Source organism: Electrophorus electricus, chromosome 6, assembly GCF_013358815.1.
Source record: "Electrophorus electricus isolate fEleEle1 chromosome 6, fEleEle1.pri, whole genome shotgun sequence".
Lineage (NCBI taxonomy): Eukaryota > Metazoa > Chordata > Actinopteri > Gymnotiformes > Gymnotidae > Electrophorus > Electrophorus electricus.
In genome coordinates, this window is record NC_049540.1 from 15,723,347 (window position 1) to 15,740,409 (window position 17,063).

Below are 17,063 nucleotides of genomic sequence, written 5' to 3' on the forward strand. Positions count from 1 at the left end.
CCAGTAAGAATGTGTCATAGTATCATTGGGAGGTACATTAAGATGTATGAACAGGGCATGGATTTCTTAGGATCTGAACTCCGGAGATGACAGGTAAAAACTAAGATCATATACACTTCCAATTATGTCTTTGAAATAATATATGGATAGGAAGTTCCCCATCATCCACTTAGATGACCACTTCCTTGAACATTGTCTTGTAAATTGTCTATACCTTACTGAAAAAAATTATCTGCATGTGACTGCGTCTGTTATTAGTATTCTACCACGATCATATTCTCTGCACTCTTGCCATGTTATTTGTCCTCCCCTATCCTATCCTATCTGCCTCTTGGTTTTATACTAATCTTACCTGCCCTAGGTGCATGTTTATATATTTGTACATGTATGTGTGTAAAACATTTATATATTTTCAGAAACATTTATGTTAGATATAAAATCATAGAAAGGTACAACCTATATGAAAGTCAGAAATATCTAGTGTAAAATTTTTATGTAGTGTAAAGATGTTTTAAATAATGTGTTTGAAAGACTATTTACATCATAAAGTTAAGATATCATAACAATAGTAGAAATCCTCAAGCACATTAAACAAACACATTCACAGTGGCAGAAAAAAAGGAATAAATTTGATTCATTTTGGTTATTCACTTACAAGTGCTTCACACCAGAGACGGCCAACTGCACAGCTGCCCAATGAGAACTCAGCCTCTGCAGTGCTGTTGCAATTAGCTGGGCTCTGGGGTTACTACAGGGCAACAGGATTGGTGAGGTTTTCCGTGTGGCTAGTGTGACTTGGTTGATTATAACACTCCTCAGCCACATGTTTTCCCCTTCAGATGCTCCTTGAGCTTCATCAAATTCCCTTAATCTTTATTATTATTAGTCATATTTATAGCATATAGCATTTTATATAGCATTTCTCAAACTCACTTTACAGACTGATATCAGCTTTTACACTCAAATCACAGAAACAGCAATGACAAACGGCAGCCAATTTGCACACAGTGTACCACAGCCCCCTGGAGGACAGGAAAACCACAGCCCCCTGGGGGATTCTAACCAACTAACCTCCAAGAAAACTCACATAGACACAGAGAGAACATGAAGACTCCACCCAGATAGGGACTCAGACCCAAGACCCTAGCACTGAGAGGCAAATGTGTTAACCACCAAGCCACTGTGTTAGCCTGATCCTTGTTCCCTTTTTCCTTATGCAGTTTCACTAAGGCCTCAGTGACCCAGAAGCAGGCTGAATGTGAATAGAGAGGACTGGTTGCTGTCGTCTCCATGGGGATGATGGTCATGACTGTTCCACCTTCCTTGCCCTGCCCCTTCTCCCCACTTCCAATGTTACGGAAGCAATTAATATCCACAGCTACTGGGATTACAGCCTATTAGCCCAGAACATGGATGTGCTGTAGCAACCTGTGCCCGCCCCTATTTAAAGCCCCTCCATGTTATCCTTTTGTTATCTCTGCAGCTCCTCTCCACATAGCTTCTCTGAAATTACTTCCCTCAATCGCATAGACCCTTATGCTGACACTCCATCAGAAAGTAAAAAACCCAATTTACAGAATTTACTTAAACACAGTGGAAAGCTGAACCAAAAAAAACTACAAATAGAGGAAAATAAAAGGCACTTACAGAGGTGGAGCCAGATGGAGTGTGTGCATGTGTGTGTCAGCTCTGCAGGCAAATCACACATTACCGTAGGAAAAACCTGCGATTGCCTCCTACCTCTGGGAGATTATGGCACATAAAGAGTGCTGAATGGCAGATGGGGGAGAGCACAGCAAACGCAAATGAATTTCAACTGCTTTGAGCCTGCCTGGACACCGTATCACACCACCCTCAGCAGACGCAACTCTCTCCCCGCCTCAACCCACTTCCCCTCCCCCTCCTACTCCATAATCCATGCTGCTCTCTCTATCCTTGAGCACATGATACACTGGTCTTAGTTTACAGAGCATGACACACCTCCACACACTTACTCAGACCTAAGATACCCACACAAAATAAAGACAAATACATAATGATATGTTTTATTGTACCTTTTGTGCCCTTGCATCTTGGTCTTAGAAACATCTTGTAACAGATGTTATATTACATAGACATTAAGTATATTATACATAGACTGCTGAATCCATGCAGCAAGATAAAACCATTCTATGAATTGGAACACAGGAAGTGTGAAAGATGGTGGACATAATGAGGTGACACAGCATTAGATGAGTACATTGGCCAAAAGGCAGTTTGTCACTCAACACAATATCTACACTAACATAAAATGATTAAATGCATTGTTAATTTGCCTTAATGAGCAGCTTTGGTTTGGTACTGCCAACTAAACAATAGACCATCTTCAAGTGCACACACATTCACCTTATAGTGTAGCAACTTATAGTGTTTTGGTGATTTTAGGATAAGTTCTGAATGTGACCATCTTTTCCTCATACTGGTGTATAATAATTAATTATTACTGGTGTATTAATAATGAAATGTGATAAGTTAACTCATGTTTTATAAGTATGGTTTCAGAAAACTTAAAAGCATTCATATGTAAATGGATGGTCCTGTGGGCCTCATACTCAAGCGCGACCAGTTTTCTGTGGCCATTATAACCAGCATCTGAACACTGACCGAAAAAGGCATAGGTAGGACACTAGGCCCACAATTAATCAAACTCCAGAGACATTTGTCTTACACGCTTTGTGAGAGTCAGTGTTGGGTGGGTTATACGAGTCTTGAGCTCTTAATTATTGAGGAGGGGAAAAAGAATAGGTTTACCTCTGTCTCTGGTTCTACTTGACAGTTTACATAATTGATGAATTTTAGCGTCACATAGAGAGTCAGGTACTCATTAAACACGTTAAACTGTACAGCGCCTTTTTGCCATTTGTCAGTGCAGGACCATCAAACATGCTATACCAGCGATGCACAGACTCACGAGAGAATTTTAACTTCTGGCAAAACGCCGTGTGCTTGCATGATAACGGAGCGTATGAAATCTGCATTTACACAGACCTGTCGTATTATTTCAGTACCCTCCTCGCTGGACAGCTCCTTCCAATCAGGCGCGGCAGCGATAGCGCATTGAGAAACACGTCACCCGCCCCTGACGTAGCAGAACAGGTCTCTACCACTTCCACACCGGCATGCAGTTTAACGCAAATGAAAAACGTGCTATTTCACAATTAAGTATGTATATGCATACATCTGATGGTGAACCCCACATCGATATTCTTCTTGACATGCACGTCTTCCAAGTCCATTTATGTGGTCCTTTAATAAATTAGAGCGGACCTCTACTTCATTGCTACATCATTTTTGATATTTGTGCAATTTCGAATACCCCTAGAAACAACGTCTGCTTACAAGTATAGCCTTTATTCAATGTCGTTTTACCCAGTTCGTTCAATAAATCACGATGTATTAAATATAACATCAGTGGTCGTGTCCCCATAATGTTCGTCGTGAAACATATTTAATAGGTTAATTAATACGTTTATGATACCACATTACGAACATTCGGTAACCTACTAAACAGATTGTTTTCAAAATACGTATTGTATGTATTTAAAATCGCCAGTGTTTTATTAAATACATACAGTGCTCATTTTTGCGCAGTTATATTAACAGTGTGTCAATTCATTAGTGAAGACTTTGCCGTGCAGTTCAGCATTATGCGATAACCTTTAAAGGAAGCAATGTAGGCCTATTATTCAGGACACCCCTAATCTTCTTAGTTACCACTACAAATCTCGACACAAGATGCATATTGTAAAACGGACGTGTTACCCACGACAGCGGCGTACCAGTCAATTCACAGACATACACATCACATAAACTAGAACGAACAAATTCTGTGAAATATTTCACTCACCTAGTACGATCCAGAGAGAACCCGCAACTAGAGCAAAAGCAAGCATGTCTTTCTCATTGAAAATGCTGTCGCAGCATACAACCCTTAGCCCAAGAAGGTAAAATGCAGCATCGACTGCAGCGACTATCTAACAGTTTAGACGGGTAACGCGAGCTGGTCAGTTGGGCTTTCCTAACGGTCGTTCTGGTGTCATTACTGTAGTCCTGTCCACCCTGTTAAGGTTATTTAATTCGTTAAAAAAAGATGACAGTTCTGTCAATGAATTTTAGCGTGACGGTCTTGACCAATGGAGACTGAACCTTTAGGATAACCAACCTAGAGGATAATGCGCAAGGTTAAAACTGAGATTACGCATTAGATTGGGAAATATAGCCTTCGTGCTAATACGATACGTTAATGATTTTAATTAGGTTTATAACAAAATAATAATGCATAAAACATAGCAACAAAAGCCTGACAACAAAAGGACAAATCGGACAAATAAATGCTATTTATATCTATTCAAGCTTGCAAGTATTGTATTGTCGGGTTAAAATTCCTATCGTGTAGGCTACATATAATGTACTTTCAGAGTTTTATTCCTTTTATATAATGTTTCGGTTTTAATGACGTTGTTAACTTGACCTACTCTACAGCTAACTTGTATTATCACCGTCGGCGTTCAATGAATCCCCCTTACGGAAAAAGGGGTCTGTCTGTCTGTCTGTCTGTCTGTCTGTCAGTCAGTCAGTCACACCTTGTCACGTGGTACATGGGTCTGTTTCTGGTTGGATAATTAACCTTGAACATATATACAACCTCCGGTCCTTAACCGAAGCACTTGCCTTTTAATTTTGAGGGGTCTTGAAATTTATTGCATCAGAATTTAAAATTTCTGTATAGCTTTGGCTAAAATACATGACACCCACATAGCAATCTGCGCGAGAGGATAACTTTACAAAAGCCCTCGGCTATTTGAAAAATGTCCTGTTTAGTAAACAATCCTTTCATTTGATCCTTTCATCCAATCCTTTCATTTGTTTATGTATTCACTAACTAACCTTAAGAATTGGTTACTGTGATGACCTCCTATCTTCCATAACATAGCATACCACATCATGGTCATTTTCCCTGTAATTTGTATGTTTCAAGTTTCAGAGTTTTATTTGTCACATACATAGTCATACATGGTTTTTATGTTCCATTTGTTTAAGTTTTAGAAGGTCACAAGGGCAACAACATAGACAGACAAATATCAGAACCTGCAGATTTCCAGAGCAGTCATTCATCCATCTTCTTTATGGAGGTCACCCACTATTTGTTTTCCTGGGTGACAGGGCGACTGGTGTTACATTGTATGCTCCACAGAGAGATAGGTTGATACAAATTGCAAATAGCCTACATACGCAACAATTTTAGCAAAATAAATGATAAAATAGTAATGTGTTAAATAAAGATCTTTAAAGCTACTTCAGTTTGAGAAAAATAGTCTGAAAATAATATAGACTGTTCACTTTTGACTGAACTTAGGCACATTGACTGCATGGACTGAATAAGATCCTACATGCCCTTGTGAGATTTTGCACAATCAGATGTAGTGATGACGCTGTCTCATAGAGTGATGAAGAAGCATTGTACAAATCAGTTATTGCTCATTTAATGATTTAATACACAAGCCTAAAAAAATCTAAGGGTGCATGTGTCCACTCTGTTTGAACTGGCAAGATGTCCTAAACTGAGTGACTAGATTGTGATGTTCTTATCTTATCTTATCTTATCTTAAGATCCTGGATAGTGCTCTTCTTGGGCCATTCAAGAGTTTCTTCTTTATGCTGTTCATGGTCATTTACAGTTTCTGTGGTATACCATGTCTTTTGCTATTGCTAAACTGACCAATGTGTTCTTGCTCACAAAACTAAGTTGGTTATGTCTCTGATAGATGTATTCTGATTTTGCAGCTTCATGGTGTTTTGCTTTACTGGCATTGCCACCACTTTGGTCTCCTGTTAAGAGACAATAGCAACAGAGTCCAGATACCACATCTAGAATCAACTCTAAATAATGATGAAATGACACTTTTACAAAATACTTCCCTTAAAATGGAAGGGCTGTGGATTTTAAAAGGCTATAAACAGTTCACTTGTTATGGACACAAGTGTATGAGCTTGAATTAAAGCTTTAACATGAGAGTCTCTGTTTTGTTTAAAACATCGATGGTGCTGGCACCGAATTGAATTATCCATTAATTGCTGTCTCAAACATTAATGTAAGCATAGAACATAAATGGTTATTAAAAATAAAAAATAAAAAAACAAACAAAAAATTTGACAGTTTGTTTGACAGGGTAATGCTGTCATGCTTGAACAAACATGGGAACATCTCACAAATGATACCTCACAAGCTCTCCAGTTAACCTGGTTTAGAATCGCAACAAGTAGATGTGTGTTTAAATATGGTAGGATATTAACTTAGATGGGTGAGGTTTCAGTTGGCTGACAGTTGGTACTGTATCAGGTATACATATGTCATGTATGCTTTCATGTTACCCTTCCAAAAGTGACTTCAACCGGTAATGTTACCCTTAAATGTAGGAATAATACATTGTCTGTCCTGATCTGTCAGGTTTAGTCATATTAGAGAAGCATAGCAGCTTCAGCAGTGTGAGATGTGGACAACTAGATCCGTCCCTTAGCAATATCAACATGTTCCGTTCATTTAACTGTGGGAGCAAAGTTAGATTAGGTCATTAGGTCATGGGCCACAGTCCAGCAGCAGGTGCACTGAATGTGTGTTGTGGTGTGAGAACATGACTAATGGGCAGCTAATGGCCCAGAGAATGGGAGGAGCATGTTCACAGAAGACTGGAAGGGACTTGCAGTCTGACAGCAGTGTGGAGAAAGGCACAGGCAAGTGCATAACACAACTATTATGGCTTTGCTGCTGCTCCAGTGTCACAAGGCTGTCAAGCAGATGGTTAGCTGCATATTTAGCACACACACACACACACACACACACACACACACACACACACACACACACACACACACACACACAATGGGCCAAAGCTCCTCTCAGCTGGACCTAATCAGGACTGACCTATCCACTGTGTAAGTTCACAAAGGCAATAACAGAGAATGAGGATAACACCAGCATGTTGCTTTTTTTTTTTTTTGCTTTTTTTTTAAGAAATGTTCTTTAATGGTGTTTTACAAGTCGTCAAATGGAATTACATTTTATCCATATGATAAATAGTTTAGTGTTGAAAGTGATCATTTAGTTTTTCTCAATTTACGTAATGATGCAATAATGCACGACGCTAGAAAATCTAAATTATCTTCAGAAACCATAGGGCAAATATTACTTGGCCATCCTACAACACTCATTATAAGTATTATATGTATATACTTATTATATGCGTTCATATTTTATGCTGTCGCAAGGCCTTGATATATTGACATGAAATTTTGATAAGGGTTTTAAGAATTTTAAGTGGTTCTTTAAAAATGATTTGATTATGTGCCTGCCTTTTTTACTAACAAATGAATGAAAATAATTTTAGTGCCTTAAGGTTGTGAGCGGTGGTTTTACGATTTAGAAAAATGTAGAAAGAGTTGGAAAGTGTTGGGCGTTGTAACGGACTTCACTTGTGTTAATACACCATACTTTGAATTTCCCAGCAGTTATTTAACAGTTTGACAGCACGAGATTCCAATTGGAATATTTCTGGACAGACCTTGGGAAAACCCAGTGGTTTACGGAGCAGAAATTCCGTAGGAAAACACCACCCTCTTTGCCGCGCCTCCAGCTGTAAAACAGCGGGAATGCGTAATAAGTTGGAGATCGTCAGCTGTGCTGTAAAAACTTAATTATAACTCGAATGTTATGTATTCGACATAATGCATTACAATAATTTATTCACTCGATCCACTAACATTTATTTTATGATTAGATTTTAAAATATAGCTGTCTGAGAATCTCTTGGACATAGCCTACTTTCCGTATTGCCGTGATCAATGGTCTAAGTTCTTACGTGTAAATGTTGTATTAGTTTAAAGCCTAAGGAGGTAGAGCTATGTGTGGAATTCATGATAAGGATATTATGAACCCGTCGGTTGAAACATCCTTTTCTAATAAATAACTAGGTTTACAGTAAAATCAGGCTACTTCGACTCAATAGCTCCCTCTATCGGTAGCTCTAAATTATAATCCATTTCCCGGAAAAGCACCCTTTTCTTACTCTCACTTGATCTTTATGTTTACAAGTTCCGCATTGTGCATAGAGCGCATTACGAAAATTCACTTAAGGATAGTTTTGAGTACAATTGAAAATTAAAGGTGTATTAGTGTGTTTGATTCTGTATGTTTGAATATATGAACAATAATGTTTAAAACATGATTTACTTATCTTTTTGGAGTTTTAATGCATGACAGTTCTCCCCACGTTTTTATTTTGGTGAGAAAGGAAGTGCGTAATAAATGAATTTATATTTTAACAAACGTATAAAAGTTACGTTACTGAAGTAATGTGTACGCGCATTAGATGCAGGAGATAAAATTGACTCAATGTAGACCGCATAGCTCACAACGGCGTGATTTCTCGGAAATCGGTCGACTTAAGTTTGAGCGCGCTTGAACTGCCTTTGAATTGATCATGCGCGGACAGTTGCCAACTGTTGCGTTGGGAAAACCCCCCCGCCCTTATTCATGTTCTATAAAAGCAAAGTCCACACGTCACAAGCAGTTCACAATTCTCCCCGAGAGCAACTTGTATTAACACCGAGTGGAATAACGGCTTCTCTCTATTTCTCATTCTACTCTTTGGACTAGCCCGAATACTCTGTAAGTATTTCTATGGGATACCGTAACATCGTTGCTTTGTTCAACAAAAAAAAAGATTTGTGACAAATTTATGAACGTTATACTGGTTATGTTATATGACCTATATTTTTGCGTACTACATAGTTGTTACTGTAATTTAACATGTAGAGATTGATTATACTGAAAACGTTTCTCTGATAATGGAAGCTCGAGCAGCCTTTGAGCACGATCAAAATAACCCGAGAACGATTACTGTATGTTGACTGTACTTGCGCCGGTATATTGGTTGTAACGATGGCATTCTTTAATACATTAAATTATGCAGTTCTCTCTGAAATCTACGAATGGCATCGTAGTGAGATACTTTTCTGGAATAAAATATATGCGAGGTTGCAAGGTTCACAAGGAGTGCGTATTTCCTGCTTATTAGGTCTTACGCTTTGCCCTGTAGGTTATAAGCAAAGTTTGCAAGGCATTATACGGTCAAAGTACCAAGTGAGTTAAATGTCTCTCCTTTTGATTTAGGAACCATGCCTGTGTCTAGAATGCGTATGCGACCTTGGCTGGAGGATAAAATAGAATCCAATACAATTGCCGGACTTGTCTGGGTGGATAAGGTGAGAAGAACAGCTTTCATTAAGTACTTTAATTATTATGATTATTATGATGATGATGATTATTATTATGCTGCATAGGGTTGTGATTTTAGAAAAATATGTTACCAATTGTCAAACATGTTGCCTATGAGTAGTAATAGAGTAGTGGTCAAAGTTTAATCCACTTTGTTGCTGTTTTTAGGAGAAAAAAATGTTCTCCATTCCTTGGAAACATGCCGCCCGCCATGGCTGGGAGATGGATAAAGACGCCTGCTTGTTTAAACAATGGGCCATCCATACAGGTGAGGAGGCACTCTAATAACAACAAGACTGCAACAAATAAACAATTACCAACCTCTCTCTCTTTCTCTCCCCCCGCCCCACACCACAAGAATGTGATCACAACATCCTTGTTTGTTTTTTTAACTATAATGCTTCTCCACCTATGCTTGCAGGGAAATTCAAGCCAGGTGTCCATGATCCGGACCCCAAAACATGGAAGGCCAATTTCCGTTGTGCCATGAACTCCCTGCCTGACATTGAGGAAGTGAAGGACAAAAGTATCAACAAAGGCTGCGAGGCAGTGCGTGTCTACCGCATGCTACAGGTGGAGAAGAACAAAGGAAAGAAGTCACCAAAGATGGCAGACTGCAGGAAGAAGAGGAAGGTGAGAAGTGCATGCCGGCTTGGGCCAGCAGCATCAGCACAGGGATGAAAACTAGGCATGGTTGAGTGCTCAATCACACAGTGAGATCTAAATGTACGCATGGGACTTTTGCTTCACCAGGCATCAAAGCTGAAGGCAGAGAAAATGGATGTTGAAGAGACATCCACAGGAGAGCAGTCTTACACCCAAAAGCAGGAAGACAGGACCACTCAGGACAATACCATAGACAGCACTGAAAATCTGAGTAAGTGACCTTAGTAATAAAAGTCTTCTACTGAAACTGCAACTAAGTTTTTGTTTTTTTTCTAGTTTGTAGTTATGTTAAATTTCATTTTTGAACAACCTAATAAAACTCTTTTTTTTTTGCCTTTTCTTTCAAGATGCAGGAAGCCCTACTTATGATGTTGCACCCTGCTCTGCATATGAAGTGGAAATTTCTGACAGCGATTTTCTCTATAAATTCCAGCTTTCGCCTATTCACACGACAGGTAACAAGGTTTCTTTAATTAAATGTAAATCAAATGTAAATTTCTATACATTTTATTAAATATTTAATTTATTAACTTTAATTGTACAACCATACTGTGAAATGGCACGTGGTATTCACTGTATTTTTTATATCTCTGTTGCATTTCCCAGACTATGAGGAAAATGAAGCTATTGTTGAGGTGAGTTTGGTTTTGGAATATATAAAACATACCCTGTCCGTTGTGCTTGTTCATTGTCAGGAATACCCTGGTTTTGTTATGTAACCAAATGCCTGTTACTGGCATAGTGCAATTGTTTGTAATAGTAAAGAGCAAGCAAAACTCAGTCGATTACAAATTCTGTGTTTTGCTCCAGCAGATCACACGGCAATTGGAACTTGATAGTACGCAGTGGCTACAAAGCAATAGCAGCGGAAAGGGGTTCCTGTGCAATGAAGTAGGCATGACAGAATCTTACCACAGTCCAGAGAGCCAATGGAGTGATAACTCAGGTAACTAAATGCTGTATAATTAGTTTAGCTGTATGAATATGGGACATATTGCCAGGACTATGTTTCCCCATACCAGGCAGTATTGCCATCAAAATAGATTTGGCTAGATTTGCTAGTCAAATCAATAAACGTATTTCAGACTATGTGACTGTAACAAGATTTTTTTAATATATAGATTTTTATGAAATGGCATCTAAAAGTGTCATTGCTTGTCTGTAAAGCACCATCAAATGCTTTTACTTATTGTTCACAGAAACTCATCACACTAGCTATTCTGTATTGGAAACTTTTGTAGGTAAATTACACTTTTGTAGTCTTAGGCAGAGCGCCAGTCCTCATGTGAAGTGTTTTTGTTGATTTCCTTTTAGGGGAGGAGCTTGAATTGCGATTTTACACAGAACTGAGCTCAGGCTTGCCTACCACTGAAGAGCTAAGCTACACAGAGCCATGGAACAGCATCCAGCACACCACCAGCTTGCTACCAGTTGGCTGTCCTCTCTGAGAGCTATTGGGTGCTTAGCCCAACGATTCTTCTTTATACCTCACATTGGGGGTTCAAAAGCCCTTTTCCATCACTGACTACGAACTTGATATCACCGAAAGCCTAACTAGCAAAAGAACATCTTCAGATGGAAGGCTGTAATGCAAGACAGATCATCAGTGAACCAACATTTGACTTTATGGATATTTTCTCAAACTTGCTGTTGTTACACTAGGATTGAGTATTTTCAGGTGTCTGGCTATCCTGCTGTTCTTTGCTAAAAGCCACAATCTTGACAACCATGACGCATGACTTTAGTCTTGTTTGGGATAAAGTTGTTAGGTTTGGAGGCCTGCGACTTGTATATAAACACAGACATGTAATCTCATTTAATGTGATGTTTAATAGTTTCCGTTATTGAAATACATCAGGGGTTTAATGCTTTTTTTCCTGAAACTTTGCTTGGTAACTCTTTTAAGATCTTGTCAGCTTTGGGTGAATATCTTTAAGCCATTTGTAAATAATGTATAATAATGTTTTGTAATAAAAAGTGAAAATGTAGCATGTCCTTGCTCATGATTAATACTTTTAAATGGTTGCAGTAATTAAGAAGTACAAACGTGAGGATACATTATAATAGGGTTAGTTTGAAGTGGTTAACTGCATTTTCCATTGCCTTAAGTTAAAGTGGACAGACCTTAACATATGTTACTCATTATGATATTCCACAATCCTCCTTATTAACCTTAGCATTCAGATCAAGATGGGTTTATGAATGCTGTCAAAACACATTCCGCACGACTGCTCTTTTAGTACAAGGGAAAATTTTATTACATTTGGCCTGATAATGTAGAATCTAATACATAATGTCCAGCTGAGACATACACAAAACATTCTTAAATGTATATAAAAAATAAATAAAATAAATATATTAAGAGTTGGAACACTATAAAGTCAAATAATATAAATATGAGAACTATAAAGCTGACTGCCCTGTCTGGTCTGACTTGTGACACTGTGGCAGTGGCAGATTTGTGCTTTGTTAATTACATATTTCTAGTTTCCTATATACTCGTTCCCTTAGAGGACAGTTTTTGGCTTGCACTCTTCAACACATTCAAACACCCCTTCTTAAAATCACAAGCTGAAATGAACTGGACAGCAAAGTGAGGTTTGTCAAAATCCATGACAAGGACTGCAAAATGTTGGCCACCTGGTTCAACAGAGGCTCCAAAGGCTCTGAGTAGCAAGTGCTTTTTGAGTGGTTGGCCAAAACATTGCCTTGGGTACAAGAATGTTCCATATAAAGGATTTTATTTATTATCTCTGGTTTTTGATGTGGACACCCATGCCACTTGCTGATTTCTTTGGCAAAGTCGTAGTGGGTTTCTAAAAGCAGCATCTTTTCTGAAATGCAAAGAAGACATAAAGCCAGTGTCAACAAATTTACATAATTGGATGCCTCATTCAAGTTTAACCATATAAAACAATCTGACATCTGCTGAACAGCCATGACGGGAGCTCATGTGTGACACTGACCTGGCTGTACAGAAGGAATGCTATATGGCTGAGCACACAGTTTGTTCTGTTCAGCTGAATGTGTAGTGCATGCCCTGGGGTTTCCAAACTGCATGGTTTATGCCATGGTGTAAAGTCTAGTCAATTTTTATCAAATCAATTGGTGAATTTACTTACAAATAATAACTTGTAATGTGATAATGTGCCATTGCAATGCAGTTGAAAATGACAGAATCAACTGTGTAATATCTTGAAATGGAATACATGATACAGCAGTTAGGGAAAAGTTCAAATAGAACAGGAAACTGGGCCAAAGTACAGACTACAGACTGCCCTAATACACGATTATACCAAAGTACAGATTACAGACTGGCCTAATACACAAGTATACTAAAGTACAGACTGCAGACTCACCTAATACACAAGTAGTATGCCAAAACTAGTATACCAAATAAGGAAGTACTATTCAATATACTAGATGACACTGCATGTTCAGTGTAATACGTTAGTGTATAGAATTATAGTGCGTATACAGGAATATATGAGTATATAGGGAACTGTTAAACAATTCATAAGGCACTAGTGTTCAGATGTCATCTGAGCCAATGTAAGGGGTTATTTTCAATGTGTGTTAACATCCTATAACTCGACACATGGCTTCATATCTTATCAACTGGACATGCAATATCTATAAATCATTAAAAAAAGAACAGTTCTGAAGTTTTAATTCTGTGGGACAACTTCAGAAAACTCAAAATTAAAAAATCCATTGTGTGGAGTGTGTTTAATTATTAAAATTAATAATTGTTCAATCAATTAACACATTTTTTTGCATTAAGGAAGCTGTCAATGACTGTCCCACTTTCATGTTATGAGAAACAAGTGCTGAGTTTTTCAGTTAAGTTAAAAATAGAAATAGAATTATGCTGGCAATCAGTTACAAGTGTACTACCTAGTAGGGCAGCATAATGATAACACTGGATAGACAGTTTTTTTTAAGTGTCTCTTGACATTGTATTATGTTTACTGTGATTATTGCCACCTCAGGACTACTGCTTTTCACAAAACAAGTTTATTGACTTGATTCCAGTAATCAGAAGTTTATCTGGCTAGACTTTGTGGCCTTGGAGGAAGAGCCTCAGCAAATATCTTATTACAAAATTAAGTGGGCAACCTGGGAAACAGGAACATTGCATCTTGTGCATAAACCTCAGAGCAAAACTTTTGTTTAAGCAACCGTAGTTATGTTTCCTCCATTGGTTCCATGGTTTTGATGATTTTTAGCCAGTCATCACATTTCATGACTCTATACAGGAGGTATAATGGTTTTTTATAATGGTATATTAATTTTCCTTTTCCTTTTCCTTCTATGCAGTATTATGTCTTCACATTGCACACAAATGATTGTTGAAATTTACATTTTTATAGTAACTGACCGCACACAATTACCTGCATATGGTCAAGACAGGATGGCTACACACTCATCGGGAAGTGATGGCAAGCTTAATTACTAAAAGCACCTATTTCCTCTAGTGTGTTAGCCACAGCCCCCACAGTCAGCCTACCAAACAGAATAGCTTGTGTGAAGTAAGATGCTTTTCTATTTTGTGTGCAGACTATATATATATAGTATATATATTATATATATATATATATATATATATATATATATATATATATATATATATATATATGTGGTGTACTGCTTAAAAAACATGCAGACAGCAAAATATACACAATACAAAGCAAATACAGTAAAATATACAATGTAAGGGGTAAGATCAAGAGGGTTAAAGAAAAACATAAAAATTACGACTAAGTCATGGTCAATAAGTAGGTTTTTAGTGCTTTCTTAAATACATGAATAAAGTCTAAGAGACAAAGGTCTACAGGAAGAGAATTCCATAGCTGTGGTGCATAATTATTAAAAGCCAGAGTTCCTAGTGATGAGAGACAGAAGTGAGGAGTGCAGAGGAGTGTAGGTAAGGACAGAAGTAGAGTTCTCTGTGGAGAACAATCATGAAGAAGACCAGTGGGTAGGAAAGAGTTAAACAATGACGTGATATAAATGTTAAAACAAATATCTTGAAATGTGTGGGCAGCCATTGGAGATTGTGAAGGACAGGGTTGCTGTATTCATGATGATAAGTACAAGTAATGACATGAGCTGCAGTACTCTGAACCCACTGTACTTTGTTCTGAAATTTTACAGGTAGTCCAGCAAATAGAGCATTACAGTAATCAAACCTCAGTGTTACCAGTGCTTGTACCAGTGTTTCTGTTTTCAGATTTTCAAAGGAAAGTGTGGAGTCTGGAAATGTTTCTAAAATGAAAACATAGTATGAGTGAGTGGTTTCAAGTGGGGTTCCACTGAGAGAGTACTATCAAATATGTCTTGACTTGTTTACTACGAGAGCGAGTAATTTCACTGAATAAAATATAGAAATTGGACACTGAAGGTATATTAAATTTAGAACCAATCTACAGGACCTCAATATTATTACAGAACAGCTGTAGGATGTTATGGGTCATCCAATTTTTAATTTCAGTTAGACATAATAAAAGAGTAGAAAGTAGAGAATTAGCTCCTGGCAATGTGGATATGTAGAGTTGGGTGTCGTATAATAACACCTCATAATATGTCCCAGTGAAAGGAGTTCTTAATTCTAAAAAGGAGCTGATACCTATGGTGCCAATATGATTTAAAAGAAGTTTATGACAAATTATATGAATAGCAAGGTAAGGTCAAGCAAGATAAGAAAGTGTACAAATGGGCTTTAAGATGAGTAGCAACTACAGACTCTACAAGCCAAGACTTTGGCCAAAAATAGAAGATTTGAAATGGGACGATAATTGTTGAGATCACTGGGGTCGGTATTGGGCTTCTTAAGAATGGGTATAATAATTGTCATTTTTAGACACTGGGAAACATGACCAGAAGACAAAGATGAGTTTATAATATTACTGATTAAGAGACAAAGTGAAGGCAGACAGGATTTGAGAAGTATAAATTCTAAATTTATCTTTACTATTTTTGACTGCAGATGTAAAAGAATTACATAAGTCAAAAGTAACAGTAAAAACTATTAGGTGGCTTTAGAAGTTTAGAACTGTTGCAAACAAAGTCTTCTGGTTGGAGGGCTTAATTATAGAACCATAGTATGCAGAGCGAGGACAAAGCTTTGTTGTAAGAAGATCTTAAGACGCCTGTAAGTTACTTGTAAGGACATTTCACCTAAATTGGCATTACAATCTATGTCTTGCAGCCTTCTGATGTTGTAGATCTGAGGTGAACCGGGGGCACTATTGGTGAAAGAAACTGTTATTTTTTTTAAAGTGGGGCTAGTGATGTGGTTCACTGGCAGGTGAAGAATTAGAAAGAGGGAATGACTTAAGCAAATTTATAAGGCTGAACTGTCTTAATGTTTCAGTACATAACTACAATACATTTTTGACAGAGAGTGAGAGAGTAACAGAAACATAAAAACAATAAAAGAAATCAGACATTTCATTAACTAATTTCACTAGCCCAGCAGGAGGGACACACACACACACACACACACACACACACACACACACACACACACACACACACACACACACACACACACACACACCACACACACACACACACACACACACACACACACCTGCCATGGTCCCAATCAGCCACCTATTAGTTATTGCACACACCTGTTCCTTGTGTGTCCTCTTTTGTTATCCCTGCTATTTAGGCCCACAGGTACCTGCTGTCTGTGTTTGCGCATTGTGCTACGCCTGGAGTCATCACCTGTACCTGCTCTTAAGAGCCTGCATTCCTGCGTTTCTTTCAATGCATTGAGCTAATACTGCTGCATTGTCACCTTTTTGTTTTAAACTTGCTCAAGTTGAGCTGTTATGGAGAAGCAATATTCTTTTGACTCTTCCTCCCTCCTTTGCTGCAAGCATCACAATCAAAAATCACTGCAAAAGCAGCTATTGCCAAATTAAAACTCTTTTAAATTGGGGAAAATTAAAAAGGGTCATTTAAATCTAGGGTAAATCTATCTATTAAATCTATCTATGATAGTTGAGCATGGCTTCCCAATGAAAAATGTAAAAATATATCTAACAAAATAAAAATGGAGTCTTACTAAACC

The 17,063-nt window shown here is 37.9% G+C and overlaps 2 protein-coding genes across 4 annotated transcripts in view; one reads left to right on the forward strand and one right to left on the reverse strand.

The window, feature by feature from the left end:
- Positions 1-17,063, reverse strand: part of acsl6 (acyl-CoA synthetase long chain family member 6) — a 45,450-nt gene that overhangs the window by 15,722 nt on the left and 12,665 nt on the right. Inside the window, exon 1 of one of the 2 annotated variants that reach the window (XM_027010985.2) lies at positions 3,887-4,548. The exons of the other annotated variant lie outside the window; for it this stretch is intronic. Coding sequence (XP_026866786.1) covers positions 3,887-3,932 — 46 coding nt within the window. The 5' untranslated portion in view covers positions 3,933-4,548. Of the gene's footprint in view, positions 1-3,886; positions 4,549-17,063 lie in introns of those variants that run through there. 2 annotated transcript variants of the gene reach the window in all.
- Positions 8,616-11,967, forward strand: irf1b (interferon regulatory factor 1b). 2 transcript variants are annotated; one of them, XM_027010989.2, is made up of 9 exons: positions 8,616-8,704; positions 9,209-9,300; positions 9,482-9,581; positions 9,735-9,946; positions 10,067-10,190; positions 10,327-10,434; positions 10,586-10,614; positions 10,790-10,925; positions 11,294-11,967. In XM_027010989.2, the coding sequence occupies exons 2-9, from the start codon at positions 9,214-9,216 to the stop codon at positions 11,425-11,427; spliced, it is 930 nt and encodes a 309-aa protein (XP_026866790.1). In that variant the 5' UTR covers positions 8,616-8,704; positions 9,209-9,213; the 3' UTR covers positions 11,428-11,967. The 2 variants fall into 2 exon arrangements, with proteins under 2 accessions (XP_026866790.1, XP_026866791.1); XM_027010990.2 differs by having other exon boundaries at positions 10,793-10,925.